General features: G+C 41.0%; 2 protein-coding genes across 8 annotated transcripts; one reads left to right on the forward strand and one right to left on the reverse strand.

The window, feature by feature from the left end:
• Nucleotides 1-1,414: 1,414 nt before the first annotated feature.
• Nucleotides 1,415-4,170, reverse strand: LOC103711767 (transcription factor MYC2). The gene has a single exon (XM_008798035.4). The coding sequence runs from the start codon at nt 3,875-3,877 to the stop codon at nt 1,814-1,816; it is 2,064 nt and encodes a 687-aa protein (XP_008796257.2). The 5' UTR covers nt 3,878-4,170; the 3' UTR covers nt 1,415-1,813.
• A 7,780-nt stretch (nt 4,171-11,950) lies between these two features.
• On the forward strand, nt 11,951-19,051 carry LOC108511475 (exosome complex exonuclease RRP46 homolog). 7 transcript variants are annotated; one of them, XM_017843953.3, is made up of 6 exons: nt 11,987-13,562; nt 14,019-14,039; nt 14,637-14,709; nt 14,785-14,852; nt 15,338-15,457; nt 18,581-19,051. In XM_017843953.3, the coding sequence occupies exons 1-5, from the start codon at nt 13,536-13,538 to the stop codon at nt 15,428-15,430; spliced, it is 282 nt and encodes a 93-aa protein (XP_017699442.2). In that variant the 5' UTR covers nt 11,987-13,535; the 3' UTR covers nt 15,431-15,457; nt 18,581-19,051. The 7 variants fall into 7 exon arrangements, 1 of the variants encoding a protein (XP_017699442.2); XR_005508293.1 differs by having other exon boundaries at nt 11,953-12,568; nt 14,019-14,189; nt 14,785-15,457; XR_005508292.1 differs by having other exon boundaries at nt 11,956-12,639; nt 14,785-15,457.
• Nucleotides 19,052-21,976: the final 2,925 nt, after the last annotated feature.

A 21,976-nucleotide genomic window follows, 5' to 3' on the forward strand; every position in this document is an offset into this window, starting at 1 on the left:
GTTTCAAATATTTTCCAGTGAAAATAAATAGTGACCTTCTTGTTATGTAAATGCACATCATTAATCATAAGCTTCAACTTCTATGTTGGCCAGAACTAGATAGTATATTTTTGAGATCTTTCATCCATGCATCAAATAGACATGTAAAGGACAATTTTGATTGTATAATGTTGTGTTTTAATTTGATATAATCCTAGAAATATGTAGATCGGCTGAATGTTGTTCTTAATAATTTTACAGTATTTAAATCAAAGTTGGCTACGCTAACTGATATTGAGAATTTACTTTAGGAACCCGTTTGGTTTGAGAGAAGAGAAAAAAAAAAGTATGATCAATTTAAAAAAAAAAGAAATATCGGATGTCTGGTTGTAATTTTTAAATGAGAGAAATGAGAAAATAGATTTTTTATGAGAACGTGAAGGCAAGGCACAGTGATGTATTCCACCTTAAAAAGATTCATGCTAATGTGCGGCAACAAGAGAAGTTCGCAATGTTCGATTTTTTTTATTAGAACATCAACTTATATGATTTGTAGCAGGATCTTTTGCATTTGTGAATTCTCTGGAAAGTTTGTGACGGCAATTGGTTTGTGATGATATTTTCAAAAAAATCTCCTGCTTTCTTCTCCATTTTTTCGCTCCTTCCAACTTTAGACCTGTCATATTGTTTGGGACGTCCAGCCCCAATCTTTCATTCTGCATTTGGCGTTCCATGGAAGTTGCATGAATCTCTCGACTGTTTTGAGAGACATCGTCATCTTCTTGGACAAATTTTTACAACTTTGTTCACGATAGGAGCAACTAGGGTTGCTTTCTTGTTCTCTGTTTGGCAGTTGAATACCCTGCAATCAATGGAATTTGTTTCGCACGTGTAACCTCAAATTTCGAGTAAAGAGCAGAAATAGTAGTAGCAGCCTGTGTCAAATTGTGCAACGACTTGGAGAAATTAGCATCCTCTTTTCTGACAAAATTATAAAGTTGAAAAACACTCCCACGCTCATTGATGAAAAAGATTGCTGGTATGGTTGAATCCAATACAGGACATTCATACCAGGAAAAAAGCTCAAGAAAGCAAAGTAGGTATGCCATTGCTATATGAGTCAAAAGCCATTAACAGGCATGACCACTTGTTACTCGATCAAATATCAGACATCGCATCAAGCATCAATTGTCTATTCACAGATTGGCCACTCAATTATTGGGCCTGCAAACAGCTCCAATCATTGATGAACAGAATTTGCTGGTGAGAATGAACTAAAACCCAAACATCAAGCAACGAATAAAGTGATAAGAGAACTCAAATGGCAGATACCCCCATCAAACATAACATGTGTTTAGTTCTTTGGGCACGATGTCAGCTCGCACAAGATACAGGGAATTCATGCCAGCAAAAGAAAAAGAAAAAGAAAAATCACAAAAGCGATCGAGCAAGGATTCCAAGCTTAACCTCCCTGAAAGCGAGTCAAAAAGCAATTTTAACAGCACTACTTATTACATAAAACATCAGACTCGACCCACTAAACATGCATTGTTTATTTACAGGTTTACTAAACCACTCACAAGTAAACGAGACGACTTCTAGTGTACAACAACAATCCTCTCTCCATCCTCTCTCGAGCGCTATCCTGAGAGGAAGATCACAGTCCCAGACCGAAACACAGAATGGGATCTACCCTCATAATTCATATAAACTATAAACATAATATGGAGTTGCAAACTAGCCGAGGTCTAAAAACTCCTCCCAGCGCCATTAGAAGCCACCCTGGGCTGCTAATCCTTGCAAAAACAAGCCTTGGTTACTAGGGGAAGCACACTTATCTAGTGCTCGGGGGCTCCCCCACTCGGGAGAAGAGGGCAGCGCTGAGCTGCTCCTGACTGTAAACCCTACTTGGCATCTTCACCGTTGTCTGTTGGATCATGAGGTCCTTGACGACGGACACGCTTGCATAATAGACATCAAGATCGAGGTCTTTCAATGCCGCCATCAGCCTCGCCGCCGGGTGATTCTTCTTGTGGCACTGCACCCGGATCATCGCCTCCAGCCCCAGGATCTTCACCTCGATCTCCACTCCATGGCACCGTCCGCCGTTCATCATTTTCGCATCTTGATCGGGCAGCTGCAATGGCCGTGCAGGGGAGGAGTCTCGGTCTCTCTTGAGGGAATCGATCTGGGCTTGAAGCCCCTCCTTATCTGACTCCAAAGATTGCAGCTTGGATCTCAGCTCGTTGATGTAGGAAATGGCGTCCCCAAGAAGCGAGGCCTTGTCCATCTTGGACACGTTCGGGACCACCGCACGGAGGGCATAGAACCTCTGGTTCAGCTTCTCCCGCCGCTGCCGCTCGGCCTCCACGTGATTGAGTGGCTCCTCCCGGCCGTTGGCCGGCTTCCGGCCCCGCTTCCTGGGCCGCTTCTCGGGCTCGACCACCGGGCTGCTCTCCACCTCCCGCACCGAGGCCTCGAGGTCCGAGTGGTCCGAGTCGGCCCCGCCAAGGATCCCGCCACCGGACTTCGCCTGACCTGCAGAGGAGGGCCGGGCGGCGGCAGAGGAGAAGGAGAGCATCCCCTCGTCGTTGCTCCCCCTCGATGTGGCCCCCGTCGATCGCTTGTTCTTCTTGTCATCGGCGGCGGGGACGGTTGCAATCTGGTGATGCGAGAATAGGCTGCTACCAGGGGCTGGGGAGGAATTTCTCTTGCTATCGCCGAAAGTTAGGATCTCGCCGGACTCCGGTTTGAAGGACTGTGGTGGCGCAGGGCCGTTCAACACAACCTCGGAGAAATTAAACTCTCTGGCGGCGAATAATGATTGGGTCTGTAAATTGCTATTGCTGTTGCTGTTCTGATTTTCGTGCTGCTGCCGCTGTTGCTGGTGCTGGTTGTGGTGTCGCTGCATCTGAATGGAGCTAGGGTTTTCGGTGACAGTACTGGAGCTAGGGTTGTCGAATTGGATTGGGGGTTTGGTGACGGAGATATCGGCCGTGGCAGACGCAGGGGAGATAGAGTCCTTGATCTCGACCATGGTTGGATCTGCAAGCCAGAGCACCGAGGGATCGGTCTCGCCGTGGTCGGCCACAGCTGGCGTCGCCGCCGCCGTAGGGAGCCAGCATCCGGAAGGGATCTCGAGGCTGGTGAAGTTGAAGAGGACTCTGATCGTGTTCATGAGCTCCGAGCTCTGATAGATGACATCCGTGGATCCGAGCTCCAGCACGCCGCTCCCCACCGGGACGCAGGCCATGGTCTGGAGACCGAGCGCCTGCGCCTGCCGCGCTCGCTCGCAGGGTGCCAACGCCAGCCGGTCCGCACCGGGGATCCAGGTCGGAGCATCGGCGAAGAGGGCCTGGCCAGGGAGTCCAGAGCCGTTTTCAAACGACTGCATCATGGACACGAGAAAAAACCACTCCGTGTCGGTGACCTCCTCCTCCACGGTCTCGTCGGGCGAGGACACGCCGGCGCCACCGGAGATGAGGGAGTTAAGCTCCCGGAGAACCCGCTTCCGGTGCTCCTGTTCCTCAGCGGAGGCGGGGTTGGTGACCCTCTGCTTCCGCTTGTCCTCTTCGCATCCCTTGTAGTAGCCGTCGCCCCAGCCGAGCAGCGACACGCCGGAGGCCATGTCAACGGACGATTGCCAGAAGATAGCGTAGGTCCAGCTCTCCCTCGCCCCCTCGATCAGTGTCAGGAGCCGATGTTGGAGTGTCTCCTGGTTAAAATACGGCGGCGGCGGCGCCACAGACGTGACGGCTGACTGGGAGGAGAGCACGTGGCCCCCTCCAGCCGCCGACGCGGCGGGCGGCGCCGCCCAGGGGAAGCCCTGGAGGTCGGTGGTGGTGGTGGCAATGAAGGCCTCCATCATGGAGGCGTTGTCGTCAGTCCACCGGTTCATCTGGGGGCGGCGGTGCTCGGACTCCGTCGCATCAACAGGTTCCGGCCGGTGGGGTAACCGCGCTAGCTCTCAGCTCCGGTACGGGACCAGAGCTGCGAAACTCTAGGGTTAGGTTTCTGGCCTGCGGCTTTAGGAGTTCTAGAACGAGGGTTCCGCGGCGAGGAAATAGGCGGGGAACGAGGAGGCGGCGCGGATGGAGAGCCGAGGAGGAGGAGAGAGAGGTTTGGCTGGACTACGGGAGCAAGGAGAGATTATTGGTAGGCATAGGATGCTGGCCTCTCACATTTGGCATGGGTTTGGGCGTAATTTGGAGTTCATTTAATTTGAGTTTAGAATTTCCATTTTTAATTCCATCTTTTTCTTCTTTTTGATGACTGCGAGGCTTTTTCTCGTCGTTATCACCGTGAGGTTCCCTCAACGGATCGGCGATCTAATCGCGATATCCCCCTCCCCTAAGATCCTTCCAGCTGTAATTACTATTACGAATCTGCCACTGGCGGATCGCCAGTAACTCTCTTTTTATCTTTTTTCTGTAGAACCGGTAACCTTATTCGCTACGCCTCTCGCATCCGCCGGAACTCGTGCCCCTAATTCGGGCTCCCTCACGTGGCTTTAGAATTCGCGCCTTCTTCCGGCCTTCGGGTAATTGGGGGATAAATTCTCCGCCCTATTTGGATACCGGAGATCTAATCACCGCGATTTATTCCAGTTAAAAATAGAATCTTATTCTTTATTTAGTGTTCATGATTTTACCTTTTTTTACCCTACCTGTTTATGGGTGCCGCCATGTCATTGGCTTCTCCTACGACTTGGAGAAGGGAATCGCCGGTTTCATTGACCCTGAGTTGGCCCACGTGCAGACGGAGGGAAGAATTAGGCAAAAAAAGATAAATCAATTGACAATATAAAATTCAATAAAGTATCCTGTTGATGAAGCGAGCGCCCTTCGGCTGGCCGCCAGGTATTGTCGTGGTGCGCGATAAAAAAAATATTCGATGCGAGGTTTTGTAGTTTAGTAGGGAAAAAAAAAATTATGGGAGCAGAGAAATTTCGCAGAAGCACATTTTGCTCGCCTTGTCCGAACGAAAACAACGTTTTATTTGTTGTCGTGATCACGTGCCAAAACGCATTACCATGTGTTAAAGTTGCATGCTTTTTTTTTTGTTTATGGTCACCGTCCTAGCTACGTAGATTGATATAAAAAGAATATCTTGATGGGGAAAAAAAATTAGAAAAGGCGAGCAGCATCGGATCGGAGGAGATTTCCGGGAGATAGTGCTTTGGATCCGGGTGATGAGAGATTGTCGTTGCAACACGCGTCGCTTCCGGTGCGCTTCCACGGAGGCGGAGCTGGTGGAATGAGGGGGGCCCAAATTTGGTGCGGCGTTGCAGAGGCTCGACTTTAAGCTTCGGTTGGCTCAGCCTTGTTTCTTGGATGCTCCATTTTTTTGATCATCTCAAAATAAATTTCAAGGATAACATGTTGACGAATGGAATATTTAGAGCTGTTAGATTTGTGATCCGAGACTATCTCGACAGATTGATAACAGCTGGAAGCCGTTACGCACTTGAACTCACTGTAGTTGGGACAGAGCTTCAGACAGCTTGAAAGGAGATATCCTATGTGAGGTAGGTACTAGGTGCCGAGCGTGTGTATCTCGAGAAGGATTCCTCCATGGTAATTGACTGAATTTGGAGAGTGGATAGGTATGGTGATGGTTATTTTCTCATCCGAAAGTTCTACAGATTGGTTCAGGAGCTGAACGATTTTCAAATAGCATATGTATTCATGGAAGCAAAAAGTGCAGCAGACTGGGTTGCTTCCTTTGTCGCCCGCACTTTGGAAAGTTTTTTTAGACATCGGCAGTAGACATACCTCCTTTCTTGTATTTTTTACTCTCTTGATCTGGCAGGTTGTACTCACATTAGAGGTATATGAATTGCTGTTTTCAAAAAAAAAAAAAAAAAAGAGAAAAAAGAAGCAGCAGCAGCAGCTATGTTGCTGCGCTTTGATTTAATTAATTATCAAGGGATGGATACATGCAAGTTAATTAGCTAAAGCAAGATGGGTTTATAAATGTAGACGTCTTGATGATGACGGGCGGCCGCTGGAAGAAGCATAGTCCGCATTCCCGCTGGATGTATCGATGAATAGAATAAGAGATGCTTGAGGCCATCGAAGTTTTAGAATTTGAGTGTGGGAATGGTTTTTCTTTTTAGTCCCCACCTTATTTTGTCCCTTGGTGTCAGGGACACATGTGATGGGGGGAAAGAAGCTTGACCATGCTCTCGACAAAGAGGACCAGGAGCAATGTTAATCTGCACCTTCGCATGGAACATGTTGATGAAATTAAATCTTGAGATAGATGTTGCATCCTGAATTCAGAGGTGAGGGATAAATGCACCCTAATCCTCCTAGTAAGGGTGGGTTATATTGTTGCAATAATTAGGGCTTCACCTCCAGCAATGTTGACTTAATAAGACCCAAAAATACATAAAGATCTTGTAAGCCCTCCTTTTGTGCAACATCTACTACTTTGCGCAATTATAAAAGGAGCTTTGTCCATGGAAGTTGTTTTTTATATTTTTTTAGGTAATTCAAATAAATTAAATTATTCGAGTATAGATACATCCGTGGAGATCAAGAAGCATGAGAGGTATTCTTTCATGGTCTTTCATAGCAAATTCTCAGCTGGCAATCGATTTCATTAACAAAAACATTATATTGGTTGGTGATTGAGCTTGACTAAACTGATTTAGAACTGTTACTTGGACTTTCTTTTCCCATTATTTTGTTATCATCCTATAAATTATCACACAACTTGCTTTCCATGTCTGACCAATCTTCGAAAGGATATATATGGTTTTTGACTCCAGGACCATCGATTTTATTACTTTCCTTCTGCGATCAATCTACAAGAAAGTCATTGCGTGCTTTGTCATGATATCCAGGTATTTATGGCTCTTGTCCTTATCCAATAATATAGTCATACTCCAAATTTCCTATGTCAAACCTTGAACATCTAGGGATTGTAGCATTCATTAACCCTGATTAAAGATGCGGAAACATGATCAAGATTGACAGTGACAATTTTTGTTCATAGTCATTTTTCAAAGAACAAATTTATGTTATTATTACATACTACCTTAATTACTTTACAACCTAGATTAGTTTCATCTTTATTAATGTAAGATGACTTTTTTGATTTTCAAGCATCACAGAGAAATAGCATTAGCGGCCACTAAAGATACAACAACATACATGCCAATTGGCAAATGGAATGTATCACAATATTGGGGCTAAGAAATTTATCTTCTCACGCATGTTAATGTATACAATAAACTAAATCTAGTCCCTTATACTATGTAATAAATTAAGATTAAATTTATTAAGTTCGACTAACAAAATATTTAGATGAATATCTCTTGTTGCACAATCATCTCATTAGAACAACTTGCATGCAAGTGTTTGCCGTTTGATGTTGACTATTCACACCAATACACATGTCACTGTTATGTACTAAATCATAATGAATGAAACAGTCGTATCCGAAAAAAGCAGCCGGCTAGCTAGCTGTTCTCTCCTAATTTACACAATTACGAGTCGTCACAGTGGAAAAAAAGTATGGTGTCTCCGTAGAACCACACTTTAGCAATTTTGAAAATAAAAATAGTAATTATTAGCTTCCATAAAAGAAAATACTGTGCTTTAAATAAGATACCGTGCTTTAAATTAGTATAGATATTTTAATAAAATGATAAAAATGGCATATTTAAGTAAATGAATGGTGTCAAGAATATCAATTTCTTTAAAGGCATTGCACACACAGCGCATGTGAAATTAAGTGTTCTCATCCTCAACCCAACCCGTGTTTATTTATTTAATTAAGCCCGGCTGGCTGCTTGTCGGCACGGGAAACACGCCTTCCTCGATGCGTACACCACGCGTGAAATAAATTCATCCAAACAAAAATTATTGTTTGATACATCCCACTTGCGTCGCCGATGCATGATAAAAGAGTGCACCAATCCAACACGAGGAGTGAATTTATCAGTTCCCCCTGTCTTTTATTATTATTATAATATTATTGTTTTCACACCTTTTATATGTATATGTATATGTATATAATTATTAATTTATTGACCACGGGATGAAAGAAAACAAACGTGATGGGTGGGCTCGCACTTCGTGGAAAGGAGGTGAGATACATGTGAACCATGAATTCTTTGTCAGCCCCGGAAGAATATGAGACGCCCGGTACTTACATAACCATTTCTTAACCACGTGGCATCTGGTTGGGTGAATTATGACTGGCCACGTTGGCTCCATCCATGTGGACCTGAGAAACGGCTTTGGGAGACTGACTTGTGCCACTTAGCGTCCGCTCGTTTGCCTTGCTCCGAGTGTCGCCACGCGGGACTGAGGCGTACAGCTTTGCGCCAGTTTCGAAGTCCGCGATGCGGTTGGACAGCGACGCAGCACCGTCCACGTGCCGGTCGATAGTTGTCTTTTTATGGACCGCCCTGTTGGATCTCGGGCGCGACGGGGGAGTGGGGCGCGGGGCGCCCCCACGATCACCGCCCGAAGCACGTGCTGAGATGGAGACTTTTGTCCTCCTTGTTTCGGTGTTCCGCCGGCATGAATTAGTTAATGATGTTTACTCATGGAATGAGGTTTAAAAACTAAAACAGTGACTTTATAACGAGCCTTCGAGGATGATGATCATTCTCCCAACGTATTATTATTTGACTATTTTTATTACAACAGTCGAGGAAGTAAGAAATTTAGGATGACCGAACTAGGCCAAATTATTCGATTCGAATAGTACTTAGCAAATCCAGTGCAAAATTGAACCAGTTTGGCTAATATTTTTGGTTTTGACTCTGTATCAACTAAAATCGGTCTCTTACCGATCGGAATCGGTCGTTAACTGTTCGAACCGGCCGCCGGTTGGTCTCGTGCAAACTTGGTACAAACTAGATGATAATAAGTTAAAATAATTCTCTTCAATAAATAATAGCTTAAAAAATTGTGCTAAACTTTATTTTTATATTGATAATAATAAGTTATTATTTTTATTATAATTATAGAATAAGAGCTTCAACAAATTTTATACTTTATTTTATTTGAGAACTAGGACGGCAAGGAGAGTCAAGATTGAGATAGGGAGGGCTGAACTCGGATTATTGGAACCCGGCATTCAAATGTCACTCGATGAGCCGGGACTCAGTCTACTAACTTTAACAAATAAATCAAACAACAATCTTTATCTTAGGATAATGATATAATTCAAACCTTGAAGTAAATTAGGTACGAGCAATAAACATCATATCCATGCGGCTAATTTAAGACAAGTTCCAGTAATCATCCAAACTTGGGCCTGACGCTTCGCAGTCATGATTGGATGGCTTGGAAGGTTCGCACGCTGGTCACTGGAGTTGATTGAAAAGACTCGAGGTAATGCTGGGACCTAGAAATTCCTCTGGATTATCAACGACCACAACCATGGGCCCCAACTGGTTTTTCTGGGCCAAGGTTCATGGATCGGGTGGCCTTGTGAACGCGGAAGTCATGTTCTGGGTATCAAATCAGACACATATTTTACTTTATGTGGTCCTCCTACGGGCACTACAGTGAAATGAAAAGGCCAGTGCGATTATTTCTGGATGGTTGGCATGCACAAGGTGCAATGCATCTGATGGGCATAGATTGAGGGAGTGTTTGATAAGTAGTTATAATTGAAAAGAAAGAGATAATTATAGAAATTCAAGAAAAACTGCATCCATGAATGTCTATCATCTTACTTGCACGACACATGATGTACTTGTTGCTAAAGTATTGTGGAATATTTGAGAGCGGTTGACAATGCAATAAGTGGAATTATTGGTAGATTAGAAAGGAGTAGTCCGCGGACGGATGTGGTCTCATCAAGATTTAACCAGTCATGTTCGCAAATGAAGGATTAGATCTCATCGAGGAATTGATAGAACAATATGCAACGTTCAAGAAAACGAAGGATTAGATACATAATCCGGATAAGTCGACAAAATCACCAATCTATCACATCAGTTAGCCACATCAATGGACACATCGGTTTACCGCATTAGTTAGCTACATTAGCATTGCCAAACATATCAATTTGCTGCATCAACTCCAGTTCTATTTCAAATTTTGTGCTCGCATACCAGCTTGACATATTGATCTGTTATATCAGCTTCGGAGCCGCTAAGTCAGCTCCTGATCTGCCACATCAACTTTTGAGATGCTATGATAGCTGCTGATCTAGCATATCAAACTCTGTGCTGCGACGTTATCTCTTGATCTGTCACTTCGGCCTCTAAGCTGCTGCATCAGCTTCTGATTTACTACCATGTCAGCTTCTAAGCTATTATGTCAGCTCTTAGTCTATCACATCAGCTTCTGAACTACTACTTCAACTCCTAATCTACTATATTAGCTTTTGAATGCTTTTGTGATACGGTTTCCAAACTCAAGTTAACACTTGCGATACTGTCTTGAGTTTTGAGGGGGGGGGGGGGGGGGGTGTTAGTATGATTTCAGAAATAACATAACAACTTGTATCTGTCCATTATTTTTTTCTTTATTAATATGATACTGTATCAGCTTGTTTTAATTTTCTTATATAAAGTCTCCACACTGGTAGTATATATATAATCTCTAAGATATACCGAATGCGATGAAATAGACATATAAAATTTTTTATCTCTCTCTTCCTTCTCTTGTTTTTCTCTTCTTCTAAAAATATGTTAACATTAGGCAAGCTCAAAATGGTATTTAGTCCTATTGCCGCTAAATCTCAAACCGAGGTTGAAGAGTTGCTCCGCTCGCTCCACTGTCAGTGAGAACCGAACTGAATGGGTGTTTGAGTTGAGGAAGAACTAGTTGTCTTCAAGGATGACTTGCAAAAAGTCTACTTGCTAGAAAGCTTCCGACGGAGGACCCTTCGATGCTTAAGTTAGAATGATAGGACAACAGTGTGGAAGAAAGAAATTTTGTAAAGTAGTTGCCAAGAGGTTATTGATTCGGACTGATTTGGTGCAACGTGCATTAATTGCAATATAACGACCAGCTGCACATTTACAACGTGAAAATTGTGTGTGGGGCGGTAATTATATCGATCGTGCATTGACTGCAGTGTTACCATAATTGCTAGTCTTTATTAACACGTGCGGAGTGGCTTTTCAGTTTTTATCGAAGTTGTTCACCTTCGTTAATACTGAGGCTAAGAAAATCGGTCTAATTCGAGGTCAAGATGTTTAACATTTTTTCCATGAAGTTCCTTCTCCTATTTTTCTTCTTGATGTGAAACCTCAAATAATTATTGAGCATGAATCACCTGTTGAAGCGCCTGAAGCTTCCATGGATTTTGATACCCACCCCAGGCTTCAGGCAATGCCTCAATGGAGGATGATCGCTTTAGTGCGAGGGAGGTTAATATGAGGCAATAGAGGGAGGAGAGGGGAAGACAGATGAAGGGAGAAAATCTTAAAAATTTTCATCTGGTTTTATGTTTTACGTGTGTGACCGGTAATGGGGCACGTGGCCTAACAGGACAGAGATCTGCACCTATATACCCATTTTCCTCTAATAGCCTGGCGAAAGCTTGGTTAGGATACACACAGGTGTAGGCATGAAGGCACATAAATTAATTTATTACCAATTTTTAATATTAATTTGGAAGTTGTGAATGCACATTCCCATCGAACGGCCATGCGGAAGTTTCACGGTGGCCCCTAGATGAATCAGATCCATCCATGTTCCTCCAACATTAATCTCTCATATTATTGCCGTAATGTCAATCTTGTTATTTCCACATTATTGCAGTGCGGCCAAATCTCCTTCCAATTGGGTCAGAGCTCGTCACCTACTTGTCAGCTAATTGGATATAGTTTAATGGAGATATCTACTTCTCAGCAGCTGATGTGGAAGTAATTACGTGATGTCCGCCTCCAAACGCTCGCACCAACCCCATCCCTTCTCCTAACCCTAAGCCCTAACCCTCCTCCCTAAGGCGGCCCCACGGCCCCCGCCAACGACTTCCTCCCCTACGCCGCTGCTACCATTCTACCCTGCACCCACCGTTGCATGGGGGTCTCCAGCATTGTTACCACTAGCCCAGGGAGGGTTTCTCTCAGAAGTATTTGATCCCAGAATAGGGCGTCCAGTTTAGCAAAAAAAAAAAAAAAAAAAAAAAAAAAAAGTCAAGATACAATACGTGGCATAAAGATGAAGGTACAATTTCAGACCATGTCTATGAGGTCTCTTCGGAGCGATGGGCAGTAAACAAAGCAACCCAATCAGCCGCTCTGTTCGCCTTTCAGTTGCGGTATATATGAGCAATCTAAAAGAAATCACAGTCTCTCACCATCCGTCGTATATCGCTAAGAAGAGGATGGTCATATACATGTCGCCCAGCATCCCGAATCCAATCGACCATCAAAGCGGAGTTTTCTTTCAAGATGAACTCGCTAGCCCCTAGGACGCTCTTCATATAGGTGACGCTCCTTTATGGGACAGATAATGGTGGGATGCCCACCATCTCCACAAATTTTGCAAAGAACATCACCCTTAAACGTAGTGGTCACCGGCAGGGGCGTGTGGTCGTCTTAGGGAGGAAAATTGGAGGTTAAGGTTGGGGGATGGAATGGGGCTAGGATGAGAGTTTGGAGGTGGGTTTTGTTCGTAGACATCACACGATTTTCTCCGCGTTCCGGCAAATCATATCCACTTCAGCTGACAAGTAGGTTCCGCTGATGAGCTCTAACCCCGATTTGGAGTAAAGCTGCTCAACGGGCGGGCCAGATCGGGTTCCAGCCGGGCTCATTCTAACATATTCTAACATAGATGTTGACTATTCTGAGTCTTCTGTCATTTGAAGTAGGATTTATGTCATGATTGGCATTGAACTTGTTTGCGGAATGATTTGATTCTTTCTGAGTGGCTAGTCTTCCTATAGTGTATTCGAATTCTCGGTAAATGTAAGAGAATAGGATTGCGATGAATATGTTGACAATGTTGAAGAGAAAATGATTACCAGCGTCTTTGTTGGATCTATTTTCACTTATGTTTTAGTTTATATAGGATTTTGTCCTAGTCATGCACATATTGTCAGCAAATTAGAGCAACATCATTTGGGGATGGAGAGGAGTATGTGGTAATAGTGTATCCATGATATGAATTGGATTGAAAGCTGTTAGAACTTCTCAGCAACTGGATGTGGAATTTACCAAGCAATGTGGAGAATGATGTTCATTGCATACCATAAAGAGTACCATGATCAGCATGCTTTTTCTTGGGGGGGGGGAGTCTATTAGTTGTACCGTTTAATCTACTGGAAGGGAAGATAGAATTACTTTCTGGAAGATGGTTGGTTCTGCTTCTTCATGTTTCTCTAATTGTTTACCATTAGGTCCAAACCTAATTCAAGGATGGGGAATTTGTAGGAATATATTTCTGAAGGAATCTTAATCAGCAGGCCTGCAAGAAAGTGATCAGAGTCCTGTTTTTGGCCATCATGAGTGTTGTAGAAGAATATGGTAGAAAGAATGGGAAGCTTCTGAAGTCTTTTTTTTTTGTTTGTTTTTGTTTCTGCATCGGGGCTGGGGTTTGCATCCTTCTGTGCTGCTTATTTGAAAGATGTTGCTATTGAACATATATGTAAAGGTATAAGCACTTGACTTTACCAAGAAAAGATATATGCATGTGAAACCTGCACCTCTTTCGTGATTAACTTTCCAATATGTGATTCCAGGTGAAGTCTTTTATGCTTGCTGAGGTAATTTGATCAAAATATGAGGAGGAAGTGGTGTAGCATGCCTGGGCATGAAAAGAAACCCATGAAATAAAAAACTACAGTAAACTGTCTGCAATACTATTTGAATCTTAAATTAATAACTATGCAATAAAAGTCTGATTGTTTCCCTTGTTAATGTTCTGGTTTCTGAGCAGAATCATTACATTTTTACAATTTTGTTACCTGGTAGAATGCATTATTTCCTAGGGTTGACACTTACCTGCTGTCTAAATAATATCGAGTCAATCCATATGCATATATAATTTGAAGCAAGTTATATTTACTTTTGTTTCTCCTTCTAACAATAATCATTTCCTGTATTACAGGTTGCTGGTGATGATGGTGCTGTATCCTTTATGTTTTCAGTACTGGTACCTCTTCAGTGCTTATTTTCAGATATTGATGATTACTGATTTTCCTAAAAAGAAAAAAAATCCTATGGTTAAATGTTGGTATGCAGATAAATATGGAAATGTTGACATGATTCTTACAAATCGGTATCCATGGATCTATGTGTAAACCACATATGCCACTTTTACTATATAGCAATGTTGATAAATTATGTCAGCATCAGTTGCAGAATGAGCCACCCTTTGCCCAACTTCTAGAGGCCTCTTCAATACTGTATTTGCCATTGATTATTCTATACTCTGTTGAATGTTTGGTCTGTTAAGAGGTGTTATTCACTTAAAAATATGCGAGAAAATTGGCAACAGTAGCATACTTGACTATTCCTAAACAAACTAGAAGACCTCCACTGGAAGTTGTTAAGCTAACCTACAGAAGTCCTCTTTTTCATTTGCATTGTAGGAATACTTTCGTTGAAGGGTTTCGTGGTTTTGTTCTGCACGCCTCACTCATTACCATAGGAAGTTGATATTTGATACTTCCTTACATCTAAATATTGTTTCCAATGATGATAATTCCTTGATAAATGTTTCTAGATTCTCCCATGTACCATCAATGCATCCTGTGCTGCCCTTGTAGATGCCGGTATTTGTTTAAAACATCTTTCTGGTAAGCTAGATCATGGTAATTTTGTTCTTCATTTACCTTATGCTGCAATTTAACTTGTGATATAAACTTTTACAGGTGCAATCTGTTGTGGTTTAACCGACAGTGGTTCTGTAATTTTAGATCAAACCAAAGCAGAAGAGGCGGTAAGCATGTTATCTTAACAAAGAACCTTAGGTGCAGGAATTTTCGTTAAGCAAACAGGTCCAAGAAGTTATAGGTGCTACACATGTGCAGGAGTTTCACTATGTCCAACTCCCAATTTACTTTTCTGAGCCTTGTTCCCCTCATTCTTGTCACACCAAATTCACCATTTTCTTGATTACTTTGTTCTCTCTGTAATCTTATATGTCGCAAAAATGTATTAACATAAATCTTTCCTTTGAAAGTAATACTCTTTATTTTTAATGATAGGATGGATGTTTCCTTTGAAAGTCATGCTCTTTATTAATGATGGGATGGATGTCCACAGTCCATTGTTCTGTTGCATTGCACACCACTGTTAAATGAGAATTTGACATTACATCAATTTGTTTGAGAGATTTAGTTGTTTTTAATTGTACAGATTGTTATTTACTTTCATCATACAATAACATTGACTAGGAATATTAATTTGTTTGCAATATGGCAGAAAATGCAAAGCTTTGCTTATTTGGTATTTCCAAATTCCCCACTTTCCATCCTAAAGCATCGTCACCTGTGGTTGATGAACCTGGAATCATAACATTTGTTATCCATGGGCTGATGTCTGGTAAAATTCTATGCTACCACTTCCATGTTGCATATGTATTCCTGCAGTCTGCTAATCTAAACATTTCCATAATGTGTTTAGCTAATATTAGGTTCTTAAAATTAAGTTTCAGAAACTTACCTCGTTCTGTTTCTGATCAGAATGACACTGAGCTGTGCCATAGACACACACACACACACATATATACACATGCATACATACATACACATACATTCGCGCATGTATAAATACACATAATGTGTATGCAGACATATATATATGCATACACACACATATATATATGCATGCATACGTACATGCATATATATATACACACACACACACATACATATATATACATGTGAATATATATATGTATATATGTATGTATTTATATAGACGCATATACACACACACACACACACATATATATATATTCATATATTATATATACATGTATATATAGTGGAAATCAATGATGGACATTTCAAATTGAAAATCGACACCATTGAACAAGACCTATGGTGCATAAAATGCCTAGAAACAAAAAAAATCATGCAATTCCAGGATCTTTTACGCTTGCATCCAATTGATGAAAAATGAATGATTTTAATAGTATGATGCCATGTCTTCATTTGATCTATATTCTACAAGCATCAAAATCAGCTGAAATTTAATCTATATTTGTTTTAAAATATTTAAATCAAGATCAGTGATTGAGATTTACTAATTATAGTGTGATATACTTTAGCTCACTAGTTATATTGATATTTAATATCGTTCATTTTGTGCTTATTTGATGCATAGGCAAGAGACATCTAAAATAAATGATTTTTATTCTCCAAGCATTTTTTATACCATAGATCATTATCAACGGTATCAATTTCCATTTCGAGATGAGCAACATTGATTTCTATAAGGAAGCATTTGGGCTAAATACATTCAAGTGCATTCTAGCCTAACTTTCTCTATCTCTCCATATATACACACATGCACATATACATATATATATATACATATATTAATACATATGCATATATATACATACATACATATACATATATATATATATATATATATATATATATATATATATATATATATATATATATATATATATATAGGGAGAGAGACTTGGCTCCACTTGAGTGGATCTCCACTCAGATTCGGTCATGTCTAGATCGAATGATGAGGGTCCCATATTTATGATTTGAGTTGTTGGATGTAATCTCCTACTTCAAAACTGCCTACACACCAAAAATTATGTGATTTAGTGATTCGTAGCCTATGCATCAAACGGTCAAAAAATTAAAAAGTTTGAATAACATGAAATAATATATATTTTTTTGAACACCTGAGGTATAGGTTAGGAGTCGCCAAATCATATGATTTTTGGTGTGTAAGCAGTTTAAAGTAGTAGATTATATTCAATTGCTCGAATCATGATACATTGTACCAATTGGTACTTGTACGTACCAACTATACCATACTAGTATTGAGTAGGTACGAGAGGCGTATCGAGTATCGGTATGCTGAACTTATCCATGTATGGTGTATCGACATTGTACGAGGATGGTACTTATATGGGGTTCCATATCGAGATAGCAAACCATGGCTCGAACATCCATGAGGGACCCGTTGTCCGATCGAACCTCAACAGATATGAATGGAGATCTACTCGAGTGTAGCTAAGTCTACCTCCTTATATATATACATTTATATTTATTTAAGTGCATTCATAGTTTCATATTTTTTCTTTCTTGCAATTTAAAAAGTATTCTTGGGCACATGCAAGTGATTTCTGATTTTGATGACCATTTGATCCGTTGGCTTTTTAACTTTAATTCCAACTGGATGGAAACCATATATCTTAATTCAATATATTAATGTCTATGCACATGTTCCATAGAACTCTGTGTTGCTGTTTACGTGCTCTGTTCAAATCTCCTACACAGTTCCATCCCAATTATAAAATATATTATAACTACATAGCCGACAAGGTTTTGCTAACTGGGGACTGAAATGGCAATTGATCTGATAATGCATTGTGGATGAGTTAGTTCATTTGTTGGTTATCAGACTTATCTATTCTTGAAAATAACAATTTTGATGAAAATTGTAACTGCAAAGAACCTAAGGCTAGAAGATGCATAAACCAACATTTATATTGGTTATCCAAATCTGTTCATCAACGTATCAATAGAAAAGTCTTGGTTAGTTTACTCTATTTCTCTCTCTCACACACACACACATGCACAGAGTCTCAGTCAGAAACACATACATATGTGATTTTGTCATCATACATGCGGCTAACAATTAAATTGCCTGGATTTTGTACATGGTCTACTGGATGTATCAAAGCGAAAACTACATCTGTCTCTCAAGCACAAATATCAAGGAATCGAACTGAAATGCATCCTACAAAACTGGCAGTGGACAAGATAATACCTGAGCAACAAAATGATTTTTCTAGTTAACTTTTTATATACCAACTGCATTATTTAAACCCCAAACAGCCAAATATGCTAAATAACTATAAGAGTGAACTTGTGAACTGGGGTTGCCCCAGTCCTGTTTCTTAGCAGCCAAAGTTTCTGGGCTTGATTCTTGTGTGGTGCATCACCAAAAATCTGCTTAGATACTTATATTGCGGGCAGGTCTCCTGCTATTTCTCGATCGAGAGAGAGAGAGACTGTAAGAGTAAACCTTAATCACCCTTTAATTGTAGGATATGATTTTCTTTGTTGCCCCCTATTTTGGAAGCCTTTGTAGTATAAGTACGAAAATCAAGCAATGATAGAAGTATTACTGTCTTTATTGGGGTACTTCTGTTTAACTGTTATGCTCTTTGGCTAGCATCCTGCACTTACTCTTGTTGGAGTTAGACAAGAACAGTTTCATCATTATTTCTGGAATCTTTTACTGATCCCTGTATATGATCAATGAAGTCAAAAGTTTAGTTGTAGATTGGTGAATGCTTCAGGACGATGTAAAACTATTAGAAAACAGAATCTGTATACTTCCACGAAGTTTTCCAAATAAAAATTCTGGTTGTCCTTCCATTCACATAGTCATTATATCAACTGCCTTGAACATGGCCATGCTGCAGCTGCAAAGATCTCAGAATTTTTTCTATTTCAAAAGGTACATAGACAGTTCTTGCCAGGCCAAGAAAAGTGCAACATCTTGGAGCATATTTTGCTGCAACAGGTTCAGTTGCAGGTGTGGAGCCTCATCTGGACTATTCTCACAGCAAGAAACTACGATCTTCTCCTTCAAGTTGATTCTGGACAAAATGCAGGGCTTATGAGCTGCGAGGTCCTTGACTCCACTGTTCAACTAAAGGATATGAAAAGCCATTGACTTGTGTGCACGATATGCTTTCATTGGTACAATGCACGATATGGTTTGCTTTGAAATGGATAGTTCACGGAATGGAAATGGTGTATTTGTTGCAATATTTGAGGTTCATGAACACTCTACAGCATCCTGAAAATATTGGTTGACCCTTCACCTAGCCCTGGCAAGAGGGAATAAACTAATTGATATCTCACATGTAATTAACATTCATCTGATGATGGTTGAAGCTAGATATGTTCACTTGATCCATAGTTATTTCTTTTTGTTAATGCCACGTGGCAGTTTGATGTTTCAAATCCTTAAATGCCTGTGGGTTAAAAAATCTTTATAGTCTAGTTCTAATTCATTTTAGAATTTTTTACATGAATACACTCCTAAATATCTAATTTTGCATGAATACCCTTCTAAAATTGATATTTGTATGTATACCCTCATAAAAATACTTGTTTTGCTATTCTATCTTTTTTTATCCTTATTTTTGCACATGTATTTACGTCATCTAACGCCATTAAAAATTTAACGGTTTCAAATTAAAATGATTAAAATACTCTTAATAGGTGGATGTGTAAAAATAAATATTTATAAGACGATCGCGATGGAGGACAAAAAAGTAATTTTAAAATTTTATTTTATTTTTAAATTAAAATAAATATGTTTTTTTATTAATGGTGTTAGAAGAACAGTTATATTAGGGATATTTGTGCAAAAATAATATTTTATGAGGATAAGAAATAAATATAAATTCAAAGAAGGTATTCATGTAAATTTAAATATTTAAAAGGATATTCATGTATTTTTTTTTCAACGACAAGTAATTCATACAACACGTACATGAATACATCTAATATAATCAGAAAACAAAATATCACGGAGTTTTTGAGGCAACTCCTCATCTTCTATCCATACGGTGCTGCCGTTATGGTTTAGGTACGAAGCAAGATAGGTTTAGGTTGTTTTTAGCTATTGGAAGTCTCGAAACAATTGTTGTTTTTCATTTAGAGCTATGACCTGCATTTGGCCTACTTTAGCATTTGGATGGGTTGATGGCCAGCTCTTTTTGGACTTTAGAGTGATGTGGGAAGCTTCGAATCAGCTAGGAAATTGCTTTACCACGGTTGCCAGGTTTGACCGTGACTCTGAGATCGCGACAAGGTTGAGGTCCAAGGTGTTTTCCGGGCCTGGATGTGACCCAAGCAGTGTCTTCCTGCAATGGGCGGTCATGATCCGTTTGAGCCATGCCTTTTATCTGTGATTAGGTTTTAATTTGACCTGAAAATATTTTACTTGTGACTGGTGGAATACGTGGTTGTCTTTGATCCGTGTGCCTATGGGTTAACGGGCAGATGGCCCTTTCGGAGTGTGGTACGGGTTATTTGCTAAATATTTGAATTTTGATTTTTATTTCATTTAACAGGGCACGACGCTTTAAAATGGTCGGCGAGGATTTTATTCCTTATCAAAGATATGGTCGCACAAAACTTGGGCAATAATAGTATTAACTTTTTAAATAGATGTTTGGATACGTGCATTTTGAAAACTTTGGCAACTCAACGACATATATTGGCTTTTGAAAATCTAGTGTAACCTTGCCACTGAGGTGGCGCTGGGGTGACGTACTCATACATAGGTGATGAACCCGGTGGAGGAGACCATGGGTCGGGAAGGATACGCGGAAACTTAAGGCTTGCATCGAACATTTTCTAATGGAAGGAGAGCCCAGTGGAGGCTGCTACGCGGGTGATGTTCGCCTCTCTCCTCCTTCTATTTTTCACCAAAAAAAATAAATCCAGTGTAGCCTCCCGTGACTTGACTTTTATTTGGAAAAAAAGTTATATTTATCGGAGTCTGTTCGGATGCGTTTTAACTTTCTTAAAAAAATAGTGGGCATACAACGCTTTTACATTCCTCCTCAAGGAATTCATCAGGTTTTGGGTTCGGGACCTGCATTCATCAGAATCTACGATCTCAATGGATGATTCTGATTGTGTCTATTTTTATTTTTTAAAATAAAAAAATAATTTTTTTAAAAGAAAATAATATGATGTATCTTCTTGCAATGTTTTTTTTTTTTTTACAATGGCGGCTTATATATTATAGGTGTAGATACGGCCAACAAAAGCAAAAAATAAAAGGCTACATAAAGGCTCTCGCACAAATCTGTTATCCAAGCAGATGAACCTACCGAAGTGGTAGGCCGCAAAGGAGGCAACCCAGTCAGTAGCTCCGTTTGTCTCCCTATAAAAGTGTGAGGTATGGTAGAAGTGACACTCCCCAGTAGTCTGCGAATTTAATGAGACAACAGCCGGCCCTCATGAATCTTCTTGCAGTGCTTTTTTTTGGATGGAAATGGCAAATTTTATATAGCTCTAACTTGAGTACATCCTGCCAAATCACGAAAAAGTAAAAGGTACAACGAAGAAGGCATGGTTATTGCAGACGTTCAAAGAATCTCCGCAACATGCCGGGCAATAAAGGAGGCGACCCAATCTGCCGCCCTGTTCGCCTCCCTGAACACATGTGCTGCCTAAAAATCGCTCATCTCCTAAGCCAATCTACGAGTCTCTCGGATAAGAGGATGACCATCACCATATCTATCCACACCCCGGATCCAATCAATCACCACAGATGAATCCCCCTCAAGATGTACCCGCTCTGCGCCAAGCACCCGCCTCGCATAGAATAAGCCCTTCCAAGCTGCCCAAAGCTCTGCCCCAATAACTGTGCGTCCTAGCATGCGATGCATATCAGCTGCTATCAGCCTACCAAGAGAGTCTCTGATCATAAAACCAATCCCTCCAGACCAACCCCACCGATCTGCTGCCGTCGAAGTTCACTTTGAAATGGCCAAGAGGTGGGGCACCCAAGAAACTAGGGTGAACCTAGGCGTTGTACCAGTGGAGAGAGTACTCCAGATGTTCCTGGCCATTCTGGAAGAGAACAATCCGGCAGCTGCGGTGACCTCCCCCGCATGCAGTATAGCTCTATCCACCACTATTCCCAGCGATGACCTCCTGCCCTCAAACATGCCGGCATTCCTGTCCAATCATATATAATAAGCCAAATATGCTCTGAGGATCCCCGCATTAGCAGAGCTGGGACTCCACATGGAATCCCTCAGCATGTGAATTAAGTCCTGAGCCAACTCCACCGAATGGGAAAGAGAGGTGTAGGTGATCTACT

Source organism: Phoenix dactylifera, chromosome 2 (genome assembly GCF_009389715.1).
Source record: "Phoenix dactylifera cultivar Barhee BC4 chromosome 2, palm_55x_up_171113_PBpolish2nd_filt_p, whole genome shotgun sequence".
In the NCBI taxonomy this organism is placed as follows: domain Eukaryota; kingdom Viridiplantae; phylum Streptophyta; class Magnoliopsida; order Arecales; family Arecaceae; genus Phoenix; species Phoenix dactylifera.

Excerpts from the sequence above, each read along its gene's own strand:
- LOC103711767 (XM_008798035.4), bottom strand. The coding sequence starts at position 3,877 with ATGAACCGGTGGACTGACGACAACGCCTCCATGATGGAGGCCTTCATT.
- LOC108511475 (XM_017843953.3), top strand. The coding sequence starts at position 13,536 with ATGTTGCTATTGAACATATATGTAAAG. Across the intron at positions 13,563-14,018 it reads TATTGAACATATATGTAAAG|GTTGCTGGTGATGATGGTGC; the intron begins GTATAAGCACTT and ends CCTGTATTACAG. Across the intron at positions 14,040-14,636 it reads TTGCTGGTGATGATGGTGCT|ATTCTCCCATGTACCATCAA; the intron begins GTATCCTTTATG and ends AAATGTTTCTAG.